The sequence below is a fragment of the Salmo salar genome, chromosome ssa08, assembly GCF_905237065.1.
Source record: "Salmo salar chromosome ssa08, Ssal_v3.1, whole genome shotgun sequence".
Classification (NCBI taxonomy): domain Eukaryota; kingdom Metazoa; phylum Chordata; class Actinopteri; order Salmoniformes; family Salmonidae; genus Salmo; species Salmo salar.
The window spans coordinates 1,521,587-1,541,212 of record NC_059449.1 but is presented as its reverse complement, the minus strand read 5'-3'; the positions used below and the strand labels follow the sequence as shown (position 1 = coordinate 1,541,212).

General features: G+C 43.5%; 1 protein-coding gene across 1 annotated transcript in view; it reads right to left on the bottom strand.

Annotated features, from left to right (window-relative positions):
* The window catches only part of LOC106610022 (meiotic nuclear division protein 1 homolog), a 42,170-nt gene extending 22,544 nt beyond the window's left edge, over positions 1–19,626 (bottom strand). The window contains exons 1-5 of the mRNA XM_045722606.1: positions 19,611–19,626; positions 19,066–19,130; positions 15,306–15,363; positions 9,674–9,822; positions 5,812–5,886 (exon numbers count right to left, since the gene is read on the bottom strand). Coding sequence (XP_045578562.1) covers positions 5,812–5,886; positions 9,674–9,822; positions 15,306–15,363; positions 19,066–19,130; positions 19,611–19,626 — 363 coding nt within the window. The remainder of the gene's footprint in view (positions 1–5,811; positions 5,887–9,673; positions 9,823–15,305; positions 15,364–19,065; positions 19,131–19,610) is intronic.

Below are 19,626 nucleotides of genomic sequence, written 5' to 3'. Positions count from 1 at the left end.
CCTACCAAGAGAATTCTCATCAGTTATAGTCACAGCTGTGTACATTCCCCCTCAAGCAGACACCAAGACAGCCATCAAGGAACTTGGAAACCATATATCCTGAGGCTGCATTTATTGTAGCAGGGGATTTTAACAAAGTAAATTTGAGAACAAGTCTACCCTAAATTCTTCCAGCATATTGATTGAGCTACGCGTATGCGCAATACCCTCGACAACTGCTTCTCCAACTTCCGTGATGCATACAAAGCCCTCCCCCACCCTCCCGTCGGCAAATCCGACCACGACGCCATCTTGCTCCTTCCGTCTTCTTGGCAGAAACTCAAACAGGATGTACCAGTGACGAGAGCCATTCAACGCTGGTCCGACCAATCGGAAGCCACGCTTCAAGATTGCGTGATCAAAACAGACTGGAATATGTTCCGGTCAACATCAACCTATACGCTGACTTGGAGATGTTGTACCCGCTGACTATTAAAACCTACCCTAACCAGAAACCGTGGATGGATGGCGGCATTCACGCAAAACTGAAAGCGGGATCCACCACATTTACCATGGAAAGAGGTCTGGGAATATAAACCGCGCAGCTATTCCCGCCGCAAGGCAATCAAACAAGCGAAATGCCTTCTTTGCCTGCTTTGAGGATAATACAGTGCCACCGTCGCGGCCCAATAACAAGGACTGTGCCCCCCCCACCCTCCTTCTCCGTGGCTGACATGAGTAAAACATTTAAACGTGTTAACCCTCGCAAGGCTGCTGGCCCAGACGGCATCCCTTGCTGCGTCCTCCAAGCGTGCGCACCCCAGCTTGCTGGTGTGTTTACGGACAGATTCAATCACTCCCTATCCCAATCTGTTGTCCCCACATGCTTCAAGAAGGCAGAGATAACTGAACTAAATGAGTACCGCCCCGTAGCACTCACTTCTGTCATCATGAAGTGCTTCGAGAGACTAGTCAAGGAACATATCACCTCCACCTTTAATGTCCACCCAAGACCCACTTCAGTTCGCATACCGCCACAACAAGTCCACAGACGATGCAATCGCCATCACATTGCACAATCCCATCTGGACAAAAGTAATACCTATGTAAAAATGCTGTTCATTGAATACAACTCAGCATTCAACACCATAGTACCCTCCAAGCTCATCAAACTGGAGGCCCTGGGTCTCAACCCCACCCTGTGCCACCGCCACAGCCCGCTAACAAGGACTGCGCCCCCATCTCTCCCCCCTTCTCCATGGCTGACATGAGTAAAACATTTAAACGAGTTAACCCTCGCAAGGTTTAAGGGTGGGGCTCCAGCTCAATCATCAAGTTTGCAGACGACACAACAGTAGTGGGCTTGATTACCAACAACAACAACAAGACAGCCTACAGGGAGGAGGTGAGGGCACTCGGAGTGTGGTGTCAGGAAAACAAACTCACTCAATGTCAACAAAACAAAGGAGATGATCATGGACTTCAGGAAACAGCAGAGGGAGCACCCCCCTATCCACGTCGAAGGGACAGCAGTGGAGAAGGTGAAAAGTTCCTCGGCGTACACATCAGACAAACTGAAAAGGTCCACCCACAGAGACAGTGTGGTGAAGAAGGCGCAACAGCGCCTCTTCAACCTCAAGAGGCTGAAGAAATGTGGCTTGTCACCCAAAACCCTAACAAACTTTTACAGATGCACAATCAAGAGCCTCCTGTCAGGCTGTATAACAGCCTGGTATGGCAACTGCACCGCCCTCAACCACAAGGCTCTCCAGAGGGTGGTGCGGTCTGCACAACGCATCACCGGGGGCAAACTACCTGCCCTCCATGACACCTACAGCACCCGATGTCACAGGAAGGCCAAAAAGATCATCAAGGACATCAACCACCCGAGCCACTGCCTGTTCACACAGCTACCATCCAGAACCCGAGGTCAGTACAGGTGCATCAAAGCTGGGACCGAGAGACTGAAAAACAGCTTCTATTTCAAGGCCATCAGACTGTTTAACAGCAATCACTGACTCAGAGGCTGCTGCCTACATTGAGACCCAATCACTGGCCACTTTAATAAAGTGATCACTAGTCACAGTTTACAATGCACTCTAAATAATGCAATTCATGTTTACATATCTTACAGTATATACATGTGATATGAATAATGTATTTTATCATCTATTGCACCTTCGCTCATCCATATATTTACACGTATATATTCTCATTCACCCCTTAAGATGTGTGTATTAGGTAGTTGTTCGGGAATTGTTAGATATTACTGCACTGTCAGAACTAGAAGCACAAGCATTTCGCGACACTCGCATTAACATCTGCTAACCATTTGATTTGACACACACACACACTAAAGCCACTACAATGATTCCTTTTTAGACTCCAAATAGCCAATCGCTTGTCGTGCCTATACCAGTTGAGAGGTGTGTAAAAAATAAACAGTCTATAAAAATCAGGACACGGGCAGACCGTTAAAAGCTGTCAATCCCGACCGGTTAAGTTTCGTGCAGGCTCAAGAGGTCAGCCATGTTGTGTATGCAATAACAACTATGGGCTTAGTTGGAGTTCCTGATTTAAGAGATGGGTTAAACTGAGCAAGTCGTGAAACCAGAGAAGTCGAGGAGGGGAAGGCACTGAACTAGGACAGCTGGGAAGCATAGATTTGGAGAGGGATAGAACGGGCATTACGATTTAAAGCCATGTTCAGTAGCGGTGGACCGACGGGTGTTTAAAATTGCTATATCTGGAATGCTCGATGACTAGATTCTCAGTGCATCAAGGTGCACAAATCTGATGGCGTCGCCATTTTGAATGAGCCATGACTAATCATGAGTGTCTGTTCTATGGATCCTATTTCATTGTGCTGGACTGGGTCCATGTCCAATCTATTTCTACCCACTGGAGCAGATCCAGATTTCCCAAACTTAACCATGGACTCGTAGGCTACTTGTATGGGGCTGCTTGATTGCTTTCTCTTGGACGCTGTCCAGGCTTCTCAGTCTCTGAGCTTCCACCTGCCTGATGGACAGCTGTGGATTGAGCCATCTGTCCAGACTAGGCACCTGATGTTTCATTGGATTCCCTCCTTTTATTAATTCGATACAAACTGAATTTGTATGGGGAGGTTTCAACAATGGCGAAAGTTTGAAGATAGACAAAATGAGGGCAAGGTTCAGAATCCAGTAAAATGAGCTTGTGGTTAAAGCAGAACTCATTGTTGATATGACATAAAATACTAAATAGCCTCTTTCGAGAACCAAAAGGAGTATGGATAAAAGTTAACGCCTGACATTTGGAGGGACATCTGGGTGTATTTCCAGGTGTCTCCCAATGATTCCCCTAATCCTTGTTCCTGAAGTGTGCACTTGTTCACTTCCCTTCATGGAAATGACTGGTAGAAGAAAATGGTGTTAACTCCCTCTAGCTCATTCCTACAAAAATCCAAAGCTTGTAAATTTGTGGTGAGTAGTGAACGAGTGCACACTTCAGGAAAAAGGTCAGATTATTGGGATGCAGTCTCCTTGTTTTTGAGAGGCTGGTTACAGGGTGCTCACTCATCTCCTCGATCACTCCCGGGTCACACTCCCTGTACTTCTCCAGCTTTGCCTTCAGATGACTACTCTTCTCCCTCAGAGCCTGCAGCTCCTTTAGAAGAGTGGCCCGCTCCTCCTTTATAGGTGGACACACACACGAGAAAACCCAAAAGACAGACAAACACACACCAAGTGGCAAGTGCAAACACATTAGGGCAGGGAATTGCCAGGGATCTCACGATAAGATATTATCACCATACTTAGGTGCCGATATGATACGGACTGCAATTCTCACGATTCAATATGTATTGCGATTCGATACAGATTTTATTGCGATTCGATGTTCCAAACATACTGCTCACCATGTCTGCTACAAAGAGACAAAAGAAAATTATATTTGATCAGTCAGGGAAATGTGTTGAAAACAAAATTGGCTCCCGATTTAAAAAGATTGAGAACAAGCTATGAAGGAAGGAGTTTGTGCAGTACAGTCAACTACCGCAAAAATATTGCGATAGTCAAAACAATACATTGTCAAAAAAATCCCAAAATTTAACTATTGATCCCCCCCATCACTAATACCCTGACTACACCGCTCGCGTCGCAAAATAAATGTAGAAATCTATATTATTCAATTGCACCCACTGCTCGCGCGCGTCAACAAGCGTCTGCATTGCCAAGGGCTAAAATAGAAGTCCTTTCTATTTGTGACGCAGATCGCGGTTGCAAGTCCTGCCTCTCCCATCTCCTCATTGGTTTATAGAAGCAGGTACCCACGTGCCATCTCCTCATTGGTTATACCCACATGGGTGATTGAAAGACGAACTGTGTTGTCAGTCATCGTTGTAATACTAGGAAAGTTTAGATGCCAATCACCATATATGTTCAAAGAAGAAAAAGCCTGGAAGGAGGAGATATTACTTTTTCGTAGAGCTCCAAGACAGGATTGTGTCTAGGCACAGATCTGGGGAAGGGTACCAAAACATTTCTGCAGCATTGAATGTCCCCAAGAACACAGTGGCCTCCATCATTCTTAAATGGAAGAAGCTTGGAACCACCAAGACTCTTCCTAGAGCTGGCCGCCCTGCCAAACTGAGCAATCGGGGGAGAAAGGCCTTGGTCAGGGAGGTGACCAAGAACCCGATGGTAACTGACAGAGCTCATCTTTGGAGATGAGAACCTTCCAGAAGGACAACCATCTCTGCAGCACTCCACCAGTAAAAAAGGCACATGACAGCCCGCTTGGAGTTTTCCAAAAGGCACCTAAAGACTCTCAGAGCATGAGAAACAAGATTCTCTGGTCTGATGAAACCAAGAATAAACTCTTTTCTGAATGCCAAGCGTCACGTCTGGAGGAAACCGGAAACATTTTACATTTTAGTCATTTAGCAGACGCTCTTATCCAGAGTGACTTACAGTAGTGAATGAATACATTTCATAGCTTTTTTTTTTGTACTGGCCCCCCGTGGGAATCGAACCCACAACCCTGGCGTTGCACACACCATGCTGGCGTTGCAAACACCATACTCTACCAACTGAGCCACAGGGAAGACCTAACCATCCCTGCTGTGAAACCTGGTGGTGTCAGCATCATGCTGTGGGGATGTTTTTCAGCAGCAGGGACTGGGAGACTAGTCAGGATCGAGGGAAAGATGAACGGAGCAAAGTACAGAGAGTTCCTTGATGAAAACCTGCTCCTGTCGCTCAGGACCTCAGACTGGGGCGAAGGTTCACCTTCCAACAGGACAATGACCCTAAGCACACAGCCAAGACAACGCAGGAGTGGCTTCGGGACAAGTCTCAGAATGTCCTTGAGGGACCCAGCCAGAGCACGGACTTGAACATCTCTGGAGAGACCTGAAAATAGCTGTGCAGCAACGCTCCCCATCCATTTTTTATTCTTAATAAATTAGCAAACATTTCTAAAAACCTGTTTCTGCATTGTCATTATTGGAATTGAGTGTAGATTTATGAGGGGGAACAACAATTTAATCAATTTTAGAATAAGGCTGCAACGTAAATGTGGAAAAAGTCAAGGGGTCTGAATACTTTCCAAATGCACTGTATATGCAACAAAATACACACCCCAATCCCCCTTAGAGGTGTGGATTCTAGTCCTTTTACCTTACAATACAAAAACTATTTCTCTAAATTATTGCAGATAAACAAATCACTCATCATTAACAAATTCATAAGTCTTGCTGTGAGACAGTGATAAATTCAGTGATAAAATGAAGGATAAAAAAAATGTCCTGCTTTCCCTTTAAGGTTGGCATGTGTGCGTAAATGTACTTACGGTTTCTTCACGTCCTACTTTTGATTTATCGACAGCCTGCTGCAGAGACATCTTCCTTTGTTTCTCCTCGGTATGCTATGGCGAGAAAAGATATTTCGAATTAACACAATTTAACATCACATTTAATTTTCACAATGTGTTTTGTGGGCTTGAACTTCAATTTGACACATGCAACTATGCAGCACACACAAATATGAACTAAATATCATACACATACATTATCAAATTCTTAATCGTGTGTGCATGAAACACTTGCCATTAGGCGATATACCGTTTATAATGTATATCAAAGTATTTCGAAATACCAACGGTATGATTTTCAATAACTGCGGGGGTGCGTACTACTTATAACTATCAGTTAAGTATCACTATAAGAAAGCTAAGATATGTCAAATAAATGATATCGAGCTCAGTGCTCCAGCTTGCATTTGTTTTGTTAACTAAGAGGCTAGATGTCAAGATCAAGCTTCTTGGTTACAGTGGTGACATTCAATCCCCTCCTGGATCAAAATACCTGTTGCCGAGAATTGTTTTGTGCGTCAAAATAAATAGTGCCCTGTGTGTGCACTTCCGGTAATACCGTAGACACAGGTATGAAAATCTGGATACTCAACTCGATCATCCCCATGGTAACACAAGGCAAGAGTCAGGCAGCTATAATATTTCTCACTCAATCAAAAGTCATGGCAAAGAACTATGAGCCAAAATTATTCTGCACTGGTTAGTATTCTTACACATTGGCTCCGTCCCCCTATGGGTGCTGGTCAAAAATAGTGCACTACACAGGGAATAGTGTGTCATTTAATTTACATCTCTCTATACATCATAATTCGCATTAAACTGTTTGTATTCAAAAGTTCAGACAGTGACAAACCAATAACTCAAATACAATTTTAATAAAACTTTTGACTATAAAACAAAGAAACAGTCCCCTTCCTTGTACACTGTTTATTGAATGAGAGACGGGAGGGTTCCCATCTAAAAATAGGTCACCGATAACAGACCACATATTCACGCCACTGTGTTTAATTTCCAACACGGCGGCCGCCGCATTAGTTGCGCCACTGGCAACTAGAAGCCGTTTATTCACCGCCAAGTACACGCCTTCATACTGTCTGGTCTGTTGCGTGGGGAACTTGGTAATCACGAGGATGAAATGCTAACGAGAGGACCACCAACTGTTTAAGTGACACCGCCACTTGCGACAAGCCACCACCTTCAGCGCTGCTACTGATAATGAGTCACTACACACAACTCTGCAATGAGATTATTAGGTCTTAGACATAGGCTACTTTGGTTCTGAACCTAGAGCTTCCTCGTGATCATGATCAAATGAGACACTGAGTTGACAATGTACTCCTTACGCATGTTATTTTTGTTGGGGATAGTGAGAGAAAGACAGGGAAGATGGGAGAAAAGATTGTGCCAAATTTTGTCTTCAGTCATTATTTAAGATACGCAAAGTGCCATTTGATTAACAAAATGAAATACTGATCACATAACATGGACAGTTCGAGTTGTGCAAACATTACACTCTGTTTCGTAAGTCTAATCACATTTGAGTGTTGTAGTAATTCCTTTACCTCCCACTTACAGTGAAAGCATATGCTTTCCTGCAAACAAGTGTGCCTGCTCGGTGTGCTAGCTACAGAAATCAGAGTACAGTTAAGAACAGATAACGCATTTGGGACAGGAAATGTGCCGGTCCGTCTGTGGGCTTGAGACTATGCAGATAAGGGCAGCATCCCAAAATGGCCCCCTATTCTCTATGTATTGCAATACTATTATTACCAGGGCACATAAGGTAATTTAGTTAAGTACAGTGGGGGAAAAAAGTATTTAGTCAGCCACCAATTGTGCAAGTTCTCCCACTTAAAAAGATGAGAGAGGCCTGTAATTTTCATCATATGTACACGTCAACAATGACAGACAAAATGACAGAAAAAAAATCCAGAAAATCACATTGTAGGATTTTTAATGAATTTACTTGCAAAATATGGTGGAAAATAAGTATTTGGTCACCTACAAACAAGCAATATTTCTGGCTCTCACAGACCTGTAACTTCTTCTTTAAGAGGCTCCTCTGTCCTCCACTTGTTACCTGTATTAATGGCACCTGTTTGAACTTGTTATCAGTATAAAAGACACCTGTCCACAACCTCAAACAGTCACACTCCAAACTCCACTATGGCCAAGACCAAAGAGCTGTCAAAGGACACCAGAAACAAAATTGTAGACCTGCACCAGGCTGGGAAGACTGAATCTGCAGTAGGTAAGCAGCTTGGTTTGAAGAAATCAACTGTGGGAGCAATTATTAGGAAATGGAAGACATACAAGACCACTGATAATCTCCCTCGATCTGGGGCTCCACGCAAGATCTCACCCCGTGGGGTCAAAATGATCACAAGAACGGTGAGCAAAAATCCCAGAACCACACGGGGGGACCTAGTGAATGACCTACAGAAAGCTGGGACCAAAGTAACAAAGCCTACCATCAGTAACACACTACGCCGCCAGGGACTCAAATCCTGCAGTGCCAGACGTGTCCCCCTGCTTAAGCCAGTACATGTCCAGGCCCGTCTGAAGTTTGCTAGAGAGCATTTGGATGATCCAGAAGAGGATTGGGAGAATGTCATATGGTCAGATGAAACCAAAATAGAACTTTTTGGTAAAAACTCAACTCGTCGTGTTTGGAGGACAAAGAATGCTGAGTTGCATCCAAAGAACACCATACCTACTGTGAAGCATGGGGGTGGAAACATCATGCTTTGGGGCTGTTTTTCTGCAAAGGGACCAGGACGACTGATCCGTGTAAAGGAAAGAATGAATGGGGCCATGTATCGTGAGATTTTGAGTGAAAACCTCCTTCCATCAGCAAGGGCATTGAAGATGAAACGTGGCTGGGTCTTTCAGCATGACAATGATCCCAAACACACCGCCCGGGCAACGAAGGAGTGGCTTCGTAAGAAGCATTTCAAGGTCCTGGAGTGGCCTAGCCAGTCTCCAGATCTCAACCCCATAGAAAATCTTTGGAGGGAGTTGAAAGTCCGTGTTGCCCAGCGACAGCCCCAAAACGTCACTGTTCTAGAGGAGATCTGCATTGAGGAATGGGCTAAAATACCAGCAACAGTGTGTGAAAACCTTGTGAAGACTTACAGAAAACATTTGACCTGTGTCATTGCCAACAAAGGGTATATAACAAAGTATTGAGATAAACTTTTGTTATTTACCAAATACTTATTTTCCACCATAATTTGCAAATAAATTAATTAAAAATCCTACAATGTGATTTTCTGGATTTTTTTTTCTCATTTTGTCTGTCATTGTTGACGTGTACCTATGATGAAAATTACAGGCCTCTCATCTTTTTAAGTGGGAGAACTTGCACAATTGGTGGCTGACTAAATACTTTTTTCCCCCCACTGTATAGCCAATAGGGCCCTGGTCAAAAGAAGTGCACTATAGAGAGAATAGGGGGCCATTTGGGACATAACCTAGGTACATGAGGTCTATAGGCCTGCAATAAGAACCACATGGAATCGCTGGCGTGAACTCGATAAAGAGTCTAGCAAGCTGTTAAAACTGGAGGGGAGAGGCCAGTAGACCCTCAGCATTAGCTTAAGGTTAGAGGTCAGATGGGGGGGGGTGACAGTGTACTTTGCCCTATTGAAAACCAAAATACTCCCCCCCAGTGTCAGAGAAGCTCACAGTTGGGGGGGGGATATGTCCCACACACATTGTGTTTATTGGATAGGGAAAATAGAAGACAGAATTTCTGTAGCAGTGGGTCAGATTCTAACCCATGCTGCAGCAGTATGCTCCGTAGGCAGTGTCTTTGACCACCATACACCCGTTAAATCACCTGCTTGTCCAGCTCCTCCAACCTGCGCTTGCGGGCGTGCAGGGCCTTGCTGGGGAAGGCCCAGTAGTAGTTTGATGTGCCCACTCTCTCACAGTCCACCATGTTGTCATCCACCAGACTCTGGAGAACCTCCTTCACTGACATGGGTGCTGCAGACAGGAGAGAGGCAAGGGCTCTTTCTCAGTTAATCTTTCCTGGGTTCTTCACATCCTCTCCTCACCTTCTCAAAACCCATTAGAGAAAAAGGTCAGAGCGGAGGGACCTTGGACCATCTCCTCCAATATGATTGAAAAGGATGTGAGGAATCACAGAAAGGTGAATTGATGTAGAGCCCAGGAGTGTGTTAGTGCCCTAGGAAGTGCACTTTATGTCTGAATTGAGATTGGGGTGGCAGGTAAGTGAACTTAGTGGGGACGTGTTACTGTACCTCAGTACCCCTCTCTCAACCTGGTCATTAGTGGATGACAACCTGTGGTTCTTGTAACCTCATTGTCATTGCTAGTGTCAAGTGCACCATCTGGGACTCATACTAATGATAGTGCCTTGCAAAAGTATTCATCCCCTTGGTGTTTTGCCATTTTGTTGCATTACAACCTGTAATTTAAACTGATTTTTATTTGGATTTCATGTAATGGACATAAATAGTCCAAATTGGTGAAGTGAAAATAATTTACTTGTTTCAAAAAATTCTAAAGTAGTACTCACCCCCTTTGCTATGAAGCCCCTAAATAAGATCTGCTGCAACCAATTACCATCAGAAGTCACATAATTAGACAAATAAAGTCCACCTGTGTGCAATCCAAGTGTCACATGATCTCAGTATACACAGTTGAAGTCAGAAGTTTACATACACTTAGGTTGGAGTCATTAAAACTCGTTTTTCAACCAAGTCGTGCATTCAACTACTTTGTGCATGACAAGTAATTTTTCCAACAATTGTTTACAGACATTATTTCACAGTATCACAATTCCAGTGGGTCAGAAGTTTACATACAAAGTTGACTGTGCCTTTAAACAGCATGGAAAATTCCAGAAAATTATGTCATGGCTTTAGCCTATCAGAAGGTTCTAATTGACATAATTTGAGTCAATTGGAGGTGGACCTGTGGATGTATTTCAAGGCCTACCTTCAAACCCAGTGCCTCTTTGCTTGACATCATGGGAAAATCACAAGAAATCAGCCAAGACCTCAGAAAAACAATTGTAGACCTCCACAAGTCTGGTTCATCCTTGGGAGCAATTTCCAAACGCCTGAAGGTATCACGTTCATCTGATCAAACAATAGTACGTAAGTATAAACACCATGGGACCACGCAGCCGTCATAAAGCTCAGGAAGGAGACGCGTTCTGTCTCCTAGAGATTAACGTACTTTGTTGCAAAAAGTGCAAATCAATCCCAGAACAACAGCAAAGGACCTTGTGAAGATGCTGGAGGAAACAGGTACAAAAGTATCTATATCCACAGTAAAACGAGTCCTATATCGACATAACCTGAAAGGGCGCTCAGCAAGGAAGAAGACACTGCTCCAAAACCGCCATAAAAAAGCCAGACTACGGTTTGCATCTGCACATAGGGACCAAGATTGTACTTTTTGGAGAAATGTCCTCTGGTCTGATGAAATAAAAAAATATAACTGTTTGGCCATAATGACCATCGTTACTTTTGGAGGAATAATGGGGAAGCTTGCAAGCTGAAGAACACCATCCCAACCGTGAAGCACGGGGTGGCAGCATCATGTTGTGGGGGTGCTTTGCTGCAGGAGGGGCTGGGGCACTTCACAAAATAGATGGCATCATGAGGAAGAAAAATGGTGGATATATTGAGGCAACATTTCAAGACATCAGTCAGGAAGTTAAAAGCTTGGTCGCAAATGGGTCTTCCAAATGGACCCCAAGTATACTTGACCAAGCATACTTCCAAAGTTGTGGAAAAACGGCTTAAGGACAACAAAGTCAAGGTATTGGAAAAGCCATCACAAAGCCCTGACCTCAATCTTATAGAAAATGTATGGGCAGAACTGAAAAAGCGTGTGCGAGCAAGGAGGCCTAGAAACCTGACTCAGTTACACCAGCTCTGTGAGGAGGAATGGGACAAAATTCACCCAACTTACCGTGGGAAGCTTGTGGAAGGCTACCTGAAACATTTGACCCAAGTTAAACAATTTAAAGGCAACGCTACCAAATACTAATTGTGTATGTACACTTCTGACCCACTGACCCATGTGATGAGAGAAATAATAGCTGAAATAAATCACTCAACTATTATTCTGACAGTTCACATTCTTAAAATAAAGTGGTGAGCCTAACTGACCTAAGACAGTGACTTTTTACTAGCATTAAATGTCAGGAATTGTGAAAAACTGAGTTTAAATGCATTTGGCTAAGGTGTATGTGAACTTCCGACTTAAACTGTATACAGCTGTTCTGAAAGGCCAAAGTGTCTGCAACACCACTAAGCAAGGGCACCACCAAGCAAGCGGCACCATGAAAACCAAAGAGCTCTCCAAACAGGTCAGGGACAAAGTTGTGGAAAAGTACAGATCAGGGTTGGTTATAAAAATAAAAAAAAGACACTTTGAACATCCCACAAAGCACCATTAAATCCATTAAAAAAAAATTGAAATAACATGGCACAACAAACCTGCCAAGAGAGGGCCGCCCACCAAGGAGGGCATTAATCAGAGAGGCAACAAAGAGACCAAAAATAACCCTGAAGGAGCTGCAAATTTCCACAGCGGAGATTGGAGTATCTGCCCATAGGACCACACTCCACAGAGCTGGGATTTATGGAAGAGTGGCCAGAAAAAGCCATTGCTTAAAGAAAAAAAATAAGCAAACACGTTTGGTGTTTGCCAAAAGGCATGTGGGAGACTCAAACATATGGGAGAAGGTACTCTGCTCAAACGAGACTAAAATTGAGCGTTTTGCCCATCAAGGAAAACGCAGTGTCTGGCGCAAACCCAAAACCTCTCCTCACCATGCTTCACTGTGGGGATGTTTTTCCACCGGCAAGGACTGGGAAACTTGTCAGAATTGAAGGAATGATGGATGGGGCTAAATACAGAGAAATTCTTGAGGGAAACCTGTTACAGTCTTCCAGAAATTTGAGACTGGGACAAAGGTTCACCTTCCAGCAGGACAATGACCCTAAGCATACTGCTAAAGCAACACTGAAGTGGTTTAAGGGGAAACATTTAAATTACTTGGAATGGCCTAGTCAAAGCCCAGACCTCAAGTCAATTGAGAATCTGTGGTATGACTTAAAAAGACTGCTGTACACCAGCGGAACCCATCCAACTTGAAGGAGCTGGAGCAGTTTTGCCATTAAGAATGGGCAGAAATCCCTGTGGCTAGATGTGCCAAGCTTATAGAGACGTACCCCAAGAGACCTGCAGCTGTAATTGCTGCAAAAGGTGGCTCTACAAAGTATTGGGGGGGGGGTGAATAGTTATGCATGCTCAAGTTCAATTTTGTCTTATTTCTTGTTTGTTTCACAATAAAAAATATTTTGCATTTTCAAAGTGTAGGCATGTTGTGTAAATCAAATGAAACAAACCCCCTCAATCTATTTTAATCCCAGGTTGTAAGTCAACAAAATAGGAAAAATGCCAGGGGGGTGAATACTTTTGCAAGCCACTGTACACACTCCATAGCAAAACAACTGGATTTGTTTCAAATCATCATATTACCGAGTAAAGCCCATTATACTATCCAGGCTCATATAGCTTCAATCTTCCAACTCTGTGGTCCAGATGTACCGAGAGCAGAATCATCTGCATCCCATTTGGCATCCTATTCCCTATATAGTGCACTACTTTAGAGCAAAGCTCTAATGGGCCCTGGTTAAAAGTAGTACACTATATAAGGAAGAGAGTGCCATTTGGGACGCAACCCTAGCCCACTCATCTGCCACGTAATCGCTTTACATTTATTACAGCAATAAGGGAAAACGTTGATTTAAATTTGCAGAGTCCAGGGCTCTTCTGTGTATTACCTCCCTCTCTTAACTGAACCCAAATCAGCTGAGAGTAAGAGAGGGCTTACGAAGTTACCCCTAGAAACTGATTCTGTGTCAGTTTAGCATTTTTCCCCACAACGGTTAAGGATAAATTGGGGAAGGCAAGCTAGTCCTAGATCTCTACTTAGGGGAAACTTTACCACCAAGCATAATAGAACGTTCAAACATCTGGAACAAGGACGTCTGGTGAAATGTGATAGTCCCACATCATGCACTGTTCCTCTGCTGTAGCACTAATAAAGTTGATTTGGTGTGTTTTGGAACGAGCTGTGTTATAAAGTTCAGTATTTTACAACTTAAAGTTAGATGGCGCCACATCCTGAAAGTAGTCTATGGCCAGGAGAAACTGTAATCCATTGTTTTGTTCTCTCTAAACAGCCACTACAAACTTCAGCTATGTATAGTACACTGTGTATATGTAAAACACTGAACTTCCCCTTTAAGTACAGGGAGGATGTTGGGCAGCAGGGAGAATCAAACTAATGGGCCCTGTTTAAGCAAACGCTGGAACAAGGATTTCAGGGGCCTCATTTATCAAACATGCTTAAATTTCTCGATAGTCTAGCACATCTGGACTTGCTAGTTTCTAGTCTCTGTCTCGCTTGTTTGCCTCTCCCTCTTCCATCACTCACTATTTCTCTCCTGAGACCTTATGAAAATGTATAATTCCTTCCTGTCCCTCAAGTAATCACTGATATAACATAGCTGGATTGGTGGAAAGCGATGTAGTTGAATCCTTGGTTTTGCTTATCCAATGATTTGAAGTTAGTGATCAGGCTACATCAAGGAAAAGAATGGATGCATATTCAATGTATTCAAAGAGGGCCCCTGATCTCACTCTCTCCCTCCATGCTGTGTGTGATAAGTGACTGATATACACAACAGTTTACAGACCCCCCCTCCAGCCCCCGTAACTACGTCACAATGCCAGAGCAGGGCCTTTAAACACATGTGATTCTAATAATTCGCCGGCAGCCCGATCAAGTTAACCCAAATTAATGCAACATCCACTGTAAAAAAAGAAAGGAAAATAAAGTCCCGTTTGGGAGAGTACCAAAACAGCACAGCTCCATTTCTCTATGGGGCCAGCACTTAAAACATGTGCTTTTCCCTATTGTTTTTCTCCCTGTACACAAACACACACACCACGTTAGTGCCTTTTGGCAGTAGGGTCGTCCCACTCCATACTACAAGCTAAATATGGGATGAATCAAAGTGGTTTGGGCTAGACTCGGTTTCCAAGACGATGATGTTGGGACTACTTTACCATTATGTTGTTATGGGTACATGAGGGCACCTTTCAGTGTTGACACAGACCACACATTCATGGGAAGAAAATGACACGGAACTACTTCAGGCATCCGCAAAATGCTCGCCCCAAAAACATGGACACAGTTAACTTCAAGAGGTGAAATAAAACCACTGGAAATTTTTGTACGCCGGTCTTAAAGATTTGGGATCCATATGCCGTCACTGAATAGAAAAGGCACCTTAACGTCGCAGGGATATTTTTTAATTTAATGCCGAGTTTTATTTTATAGAAAATAAATCACGAGTCCCATGTTTCACTTGTAAAATGATCCATCTGGTTCGTCTCAATTAATCATTACTCACTTATTCCTTTAGTCTTGGGGGCGATTTTCTCTGTGTCCTTAAGCTGAAACACTTCTTTCTGGTGAGAGACAAAAAACAACTCCATACTAATATATGTATTTTTTTTAATGTATGAGCAAGTTAGACAGGGTGCCAAGCTGTCCTAAACTAATACTGTAGAAACTGGGCCAGAAGAGAAAATAACCAACAGGCCAAATGCATGCATTCAGTTAATCAACATTCTTTTAAAAATTGTACTTTTATTTAACCAGGTAGGCCAGTTGAGAAGAAGTTCTCATTTACAACTGCAACCTAACCAAGATAAAGCAAAGCAGTGCATCAAAAACAACAGAATTACACATGGGATAAACAAATGTACAGTCAAAAACACAATAGAAAATCTGTATACAGTGTGTGCAAATGACGTAAGGAGGTAAGACAATAAATAGGCCATAGCGGCAAAGTAATTAGCAAATAACACTGGAGTGATAGATGTGCAGATGAGGATGTCCAAGTAGAAATACTGGTGTGCAAAAAAGAGCAGAGAATTTAAAAAATAAAAAATAAAAATAAAAAGGGGATGAGGTAGGTAATTGGTTGGATAGGCTGTGTACAGGTGCAGCGATCGGTAAGCTGCTCTGACAGCCAATGCTTGAAGTTAGTGAGGGAAATAAGTCTCCAACTTCAGTGATTTTTGCAATTCGTTCCAGTCATTGGCAGCAGAGAACTGGAAGGAAAGGCAGCCAACGCAGGTGTTGGCTTTGGGGATGACCAGTGAAATATACCTGCTGAAGCACGTGCTACAGGTGGGTGTTCCTATGGCGACCAGTGAGCTGAGATAAGGCGGGGCTTTACCTAGCAAAGACTTATAGATGACCTGGAGCCAGTGGGTTTGGCAATGAATATGTAGCGAGGACCAGCCAACACGAGCATACAGGTCGCAGTGGTGGGTAGCATATGGGGCTTTGGTGACAAAACAGATGGCACTGTGATAGACTACATCCAGTTTGCTGAGTAGAGTGTTGGGGGCTATTTTGTAAATTACATCACCGAAGTCATGGATCGGCAGGATAGTCAGTTTTACGAGGATATGTTGGGCAGCATGAGTGAAGGAGGCTTTGTTTCGAAATAGGAAGGCAATTCTAGATTTAATTTTGGATTGGAGATGCTTAATGTGAGTCTGGAAGGAGAGTTTAGTCTAGCCAGACACCTAGGTATTTGTAGTTGTCCACATATTGTAAGTCAGAACCGTCCAGAGTAGTGATGCTAGGCGGGTGGGCACAGGTAGCGATCGGTTGAAGAGCACGCATTTAGTTTTACTAGCGTTTAAGAGCAGTTCTAGGACACGGAAGGGGTGTTGTATGGCATTGAAGCCCGTTTGAAGGTTTGTTAACACAGTGTCCAAAGAAGGGCCAGATGTATACAGAATGGTGTCGTCTGCGTAGAGGTGGATCAAAGAATCACCCGCAGCAAGAACGACATCATTGATATATACAGAGAAAAGAGTCGGCCCGAGAACATTTATATATTTTTTTTTAATCAATGGTGGTTATGATATCGTTTAGGACCTTGAGCGTGGTTGAGGTGCACCCGTGACCAGCTCGGAAACCGGAGTGCATAGCGGAGAAGGTAAGGTAGGATTCGAAATGGTCGGTGATCTATTTGTTCACTTGGCTTTTGAAGACTTTAGAAAGGCAGGGCAGGATGGATATAGGTCTAACAGTTTGAGTCTAGAATGTCTCCCCATTTGAAGAGGGGGATGACCGCGGCCACTTTCCAATCTTTAGGAATCTCAGGCGATCGAAAGAGGTTGAACAGACTAGTAATAGGAGTTGCGACAAGGGCGGTGGATCATTTTAGGAAGAGAAGGTCCAGATTGTCTAGCCCAGCTGACTTATAGGGATCCAGATTTTGCAGCTCTTTCAGGATGTCAGCTGTCTGGATTTGGGTGAAGGAGAAAGCGGGGCGGGGGGGGGCTAGGGCCAGTTGCTGCGGGGGGTGCAGAGCTGTTGGCCGGGGTTGGGGTAGCCAGGTGGAAAGCGTGGCCAGACGTTGAGAAATGCTTATTGAAATTCTCGATTATTGTGGATTTATCAGTGGTGACAGTGTTTCCTAGCCTCAGTGCAGTGGGCAGCTGAGAGGAGGTGCTCTTATTCTCCACGGACTTTAGTGTCCCAAAACTTTTTGGAATTAGTGCTGCAGGATGCAAATTTCTGTTTGGAAAAGCTAGCCTTTACTTTCCTAACTGACTGTGTATATTTATTCTTGACTTCCCTGAAAAGTTGCATATCGCGGGGACTATTCGAAGCAGGTACAGTGTGCCACAGGATGTTTTTGTGCTGGTCAAGGGCAGTCAAGTCTGGAGTGAACCAAGGGCTGTATCTGCTCTTAGTTCAAAATTTTTTTTTTTTAAAGGGGCATGCTTATTTAAGATGGTGAGGAAGGCACTTTTAAAGAACAACCAGGCATCCTCTACTGACGGGATGAGGTCAATACCCTTCCAGGATACCTGGGCCAAGTCGATTAGAAAGGCCTGCTCGCTGAAGTGTTTTAGGGAGCGTTTTACAGTGATGAGGGGTGGTCGTTTGACCGCGGACCCATAACGGACGCAGGCAATGAGGCAGTGATCGCTGAGATCCTGGTTGAAAACAGCAGAGGTGTATTTAGAGGGCAAGTTGGTCAGGATGATATCTATCAGGGTGCCCATGTTTACAGATTTGGGGTTGTACCTGGTAGGTTCCTTGATAATTTGTGTGAGATTGAGGGCATCTAGCTTAGATTGTTGTTTTTTGGAAAGACTGAAAACTGAGATTTACTGGTTTTGTTTCAAATCAAAAAGAGGACATGGAAAACATTAAAGGATATCAAAAACCGGTATAGGCCTATAATTCATGAACAAACATGTGATTAAGTATAATTTACACCTAGAAATTGATTGTATTTCTATGGTTTTAAACCTTTAAGCGAGCAGTAAGAGTGCGACTTGTCAAACTGCAGACTTCCGGTTTCTAGCAGTTATTTATCCCGGGAAAAAAGGGAGTTGGTTTGGGTGGGAAAAATCGCAGTAACCCAGTTCCCGCTATTCAACTGCAACTTGACTCTGAATCAGCAATACAGCATGCATTGTCCTGAAAACCTCTTCTACTGGTTAACCCCAGCTTAGAAACCAAGTTCCCTGCCCCAACATGTCCGAGGTCATTTCACACTAGAGGGAGAGCCAGTGTGTGTGTGTGTGTGTGTGAGAGAGATGGAGGCACGCTCAAGGTGCTGTTTGGTCTGTTTACTTTAGCTCAGGTGTCATAGCCAACCCTGGCAGCAGCTTTCTAACTGCGACACGAAACCAGTCCTCGGTTTAACCAACTGACTCAAAACTCCCAGTCTTGCTACTCTCCATGGATACTCTTGGACCTCCATACACAGCTTGAAGTGAAACGGCATTTGTGTTATGAAATACACCTAAGTGTCAAATTATTAAAGGGAGAGTTCACCAAAGTTACATAGGTTTCCTTAACCTGCAGGCCAGCAATTTTGCCATAACACTACACAACTAATTCAAATTATCAAAGATTGATGATTGGTTGATTATCTTAATCAGCTGTGAAGCGCTAGGGCAAAAACAAAAACGTGCACCCCTTGGGGTCCCTAGCAATTCATGCTTTGGTTTAGTTTCCCTGGCACTGTTTCCACATGCTATCATTTAAGAATTTGTGGCACAAATCCCATTCATGTTATGGAACCAATCACCAATATGTCATTTTGGTGAACTATCCTTTTAACTCACTGTCCCAAAGAAAATCTCCATCATGCGAGTCCTCTTCTCCTCAAGACGTAGACCTTTTTTTTGGACTGCAAAACAAAAATACAGAAGAAATAAAATAAGTCAGCTGTAATGTGGCAATCTGTAATTGGTACATACATTGACTTTCAAAAATTCTAAGAATCAATGAATGAATTAACTTTAAATGCCTCATGATCCTAGTTCAACTGTCATACACCATCATAACCACAAATATAACTTAAAATGTATAGCCTCAAAACATGGATAAAACTATAAAATGTTAATCTCATGGATGGTCAATCCTTGCATTCGACGTCTGAAGTGGCCATACAGCATTTAGTGAGATGCTGCAGACTTCAAGGCTTTCATACTTCTTGGCTTAGTGGAGCCGAGCTATTGCATAGGAAGTGAGTTTGTTTATACAGGACCTCCCGTTAACCGATCATGTCAATTCGGAGCCCTCCACATTATTACAACATTTTAGAGGCACACTGCGATGTGGTACAGCTTGATTTGCCCTCTTCAAGCCTCCACAAATTGCATCATACCTTCCATACGAAGCAT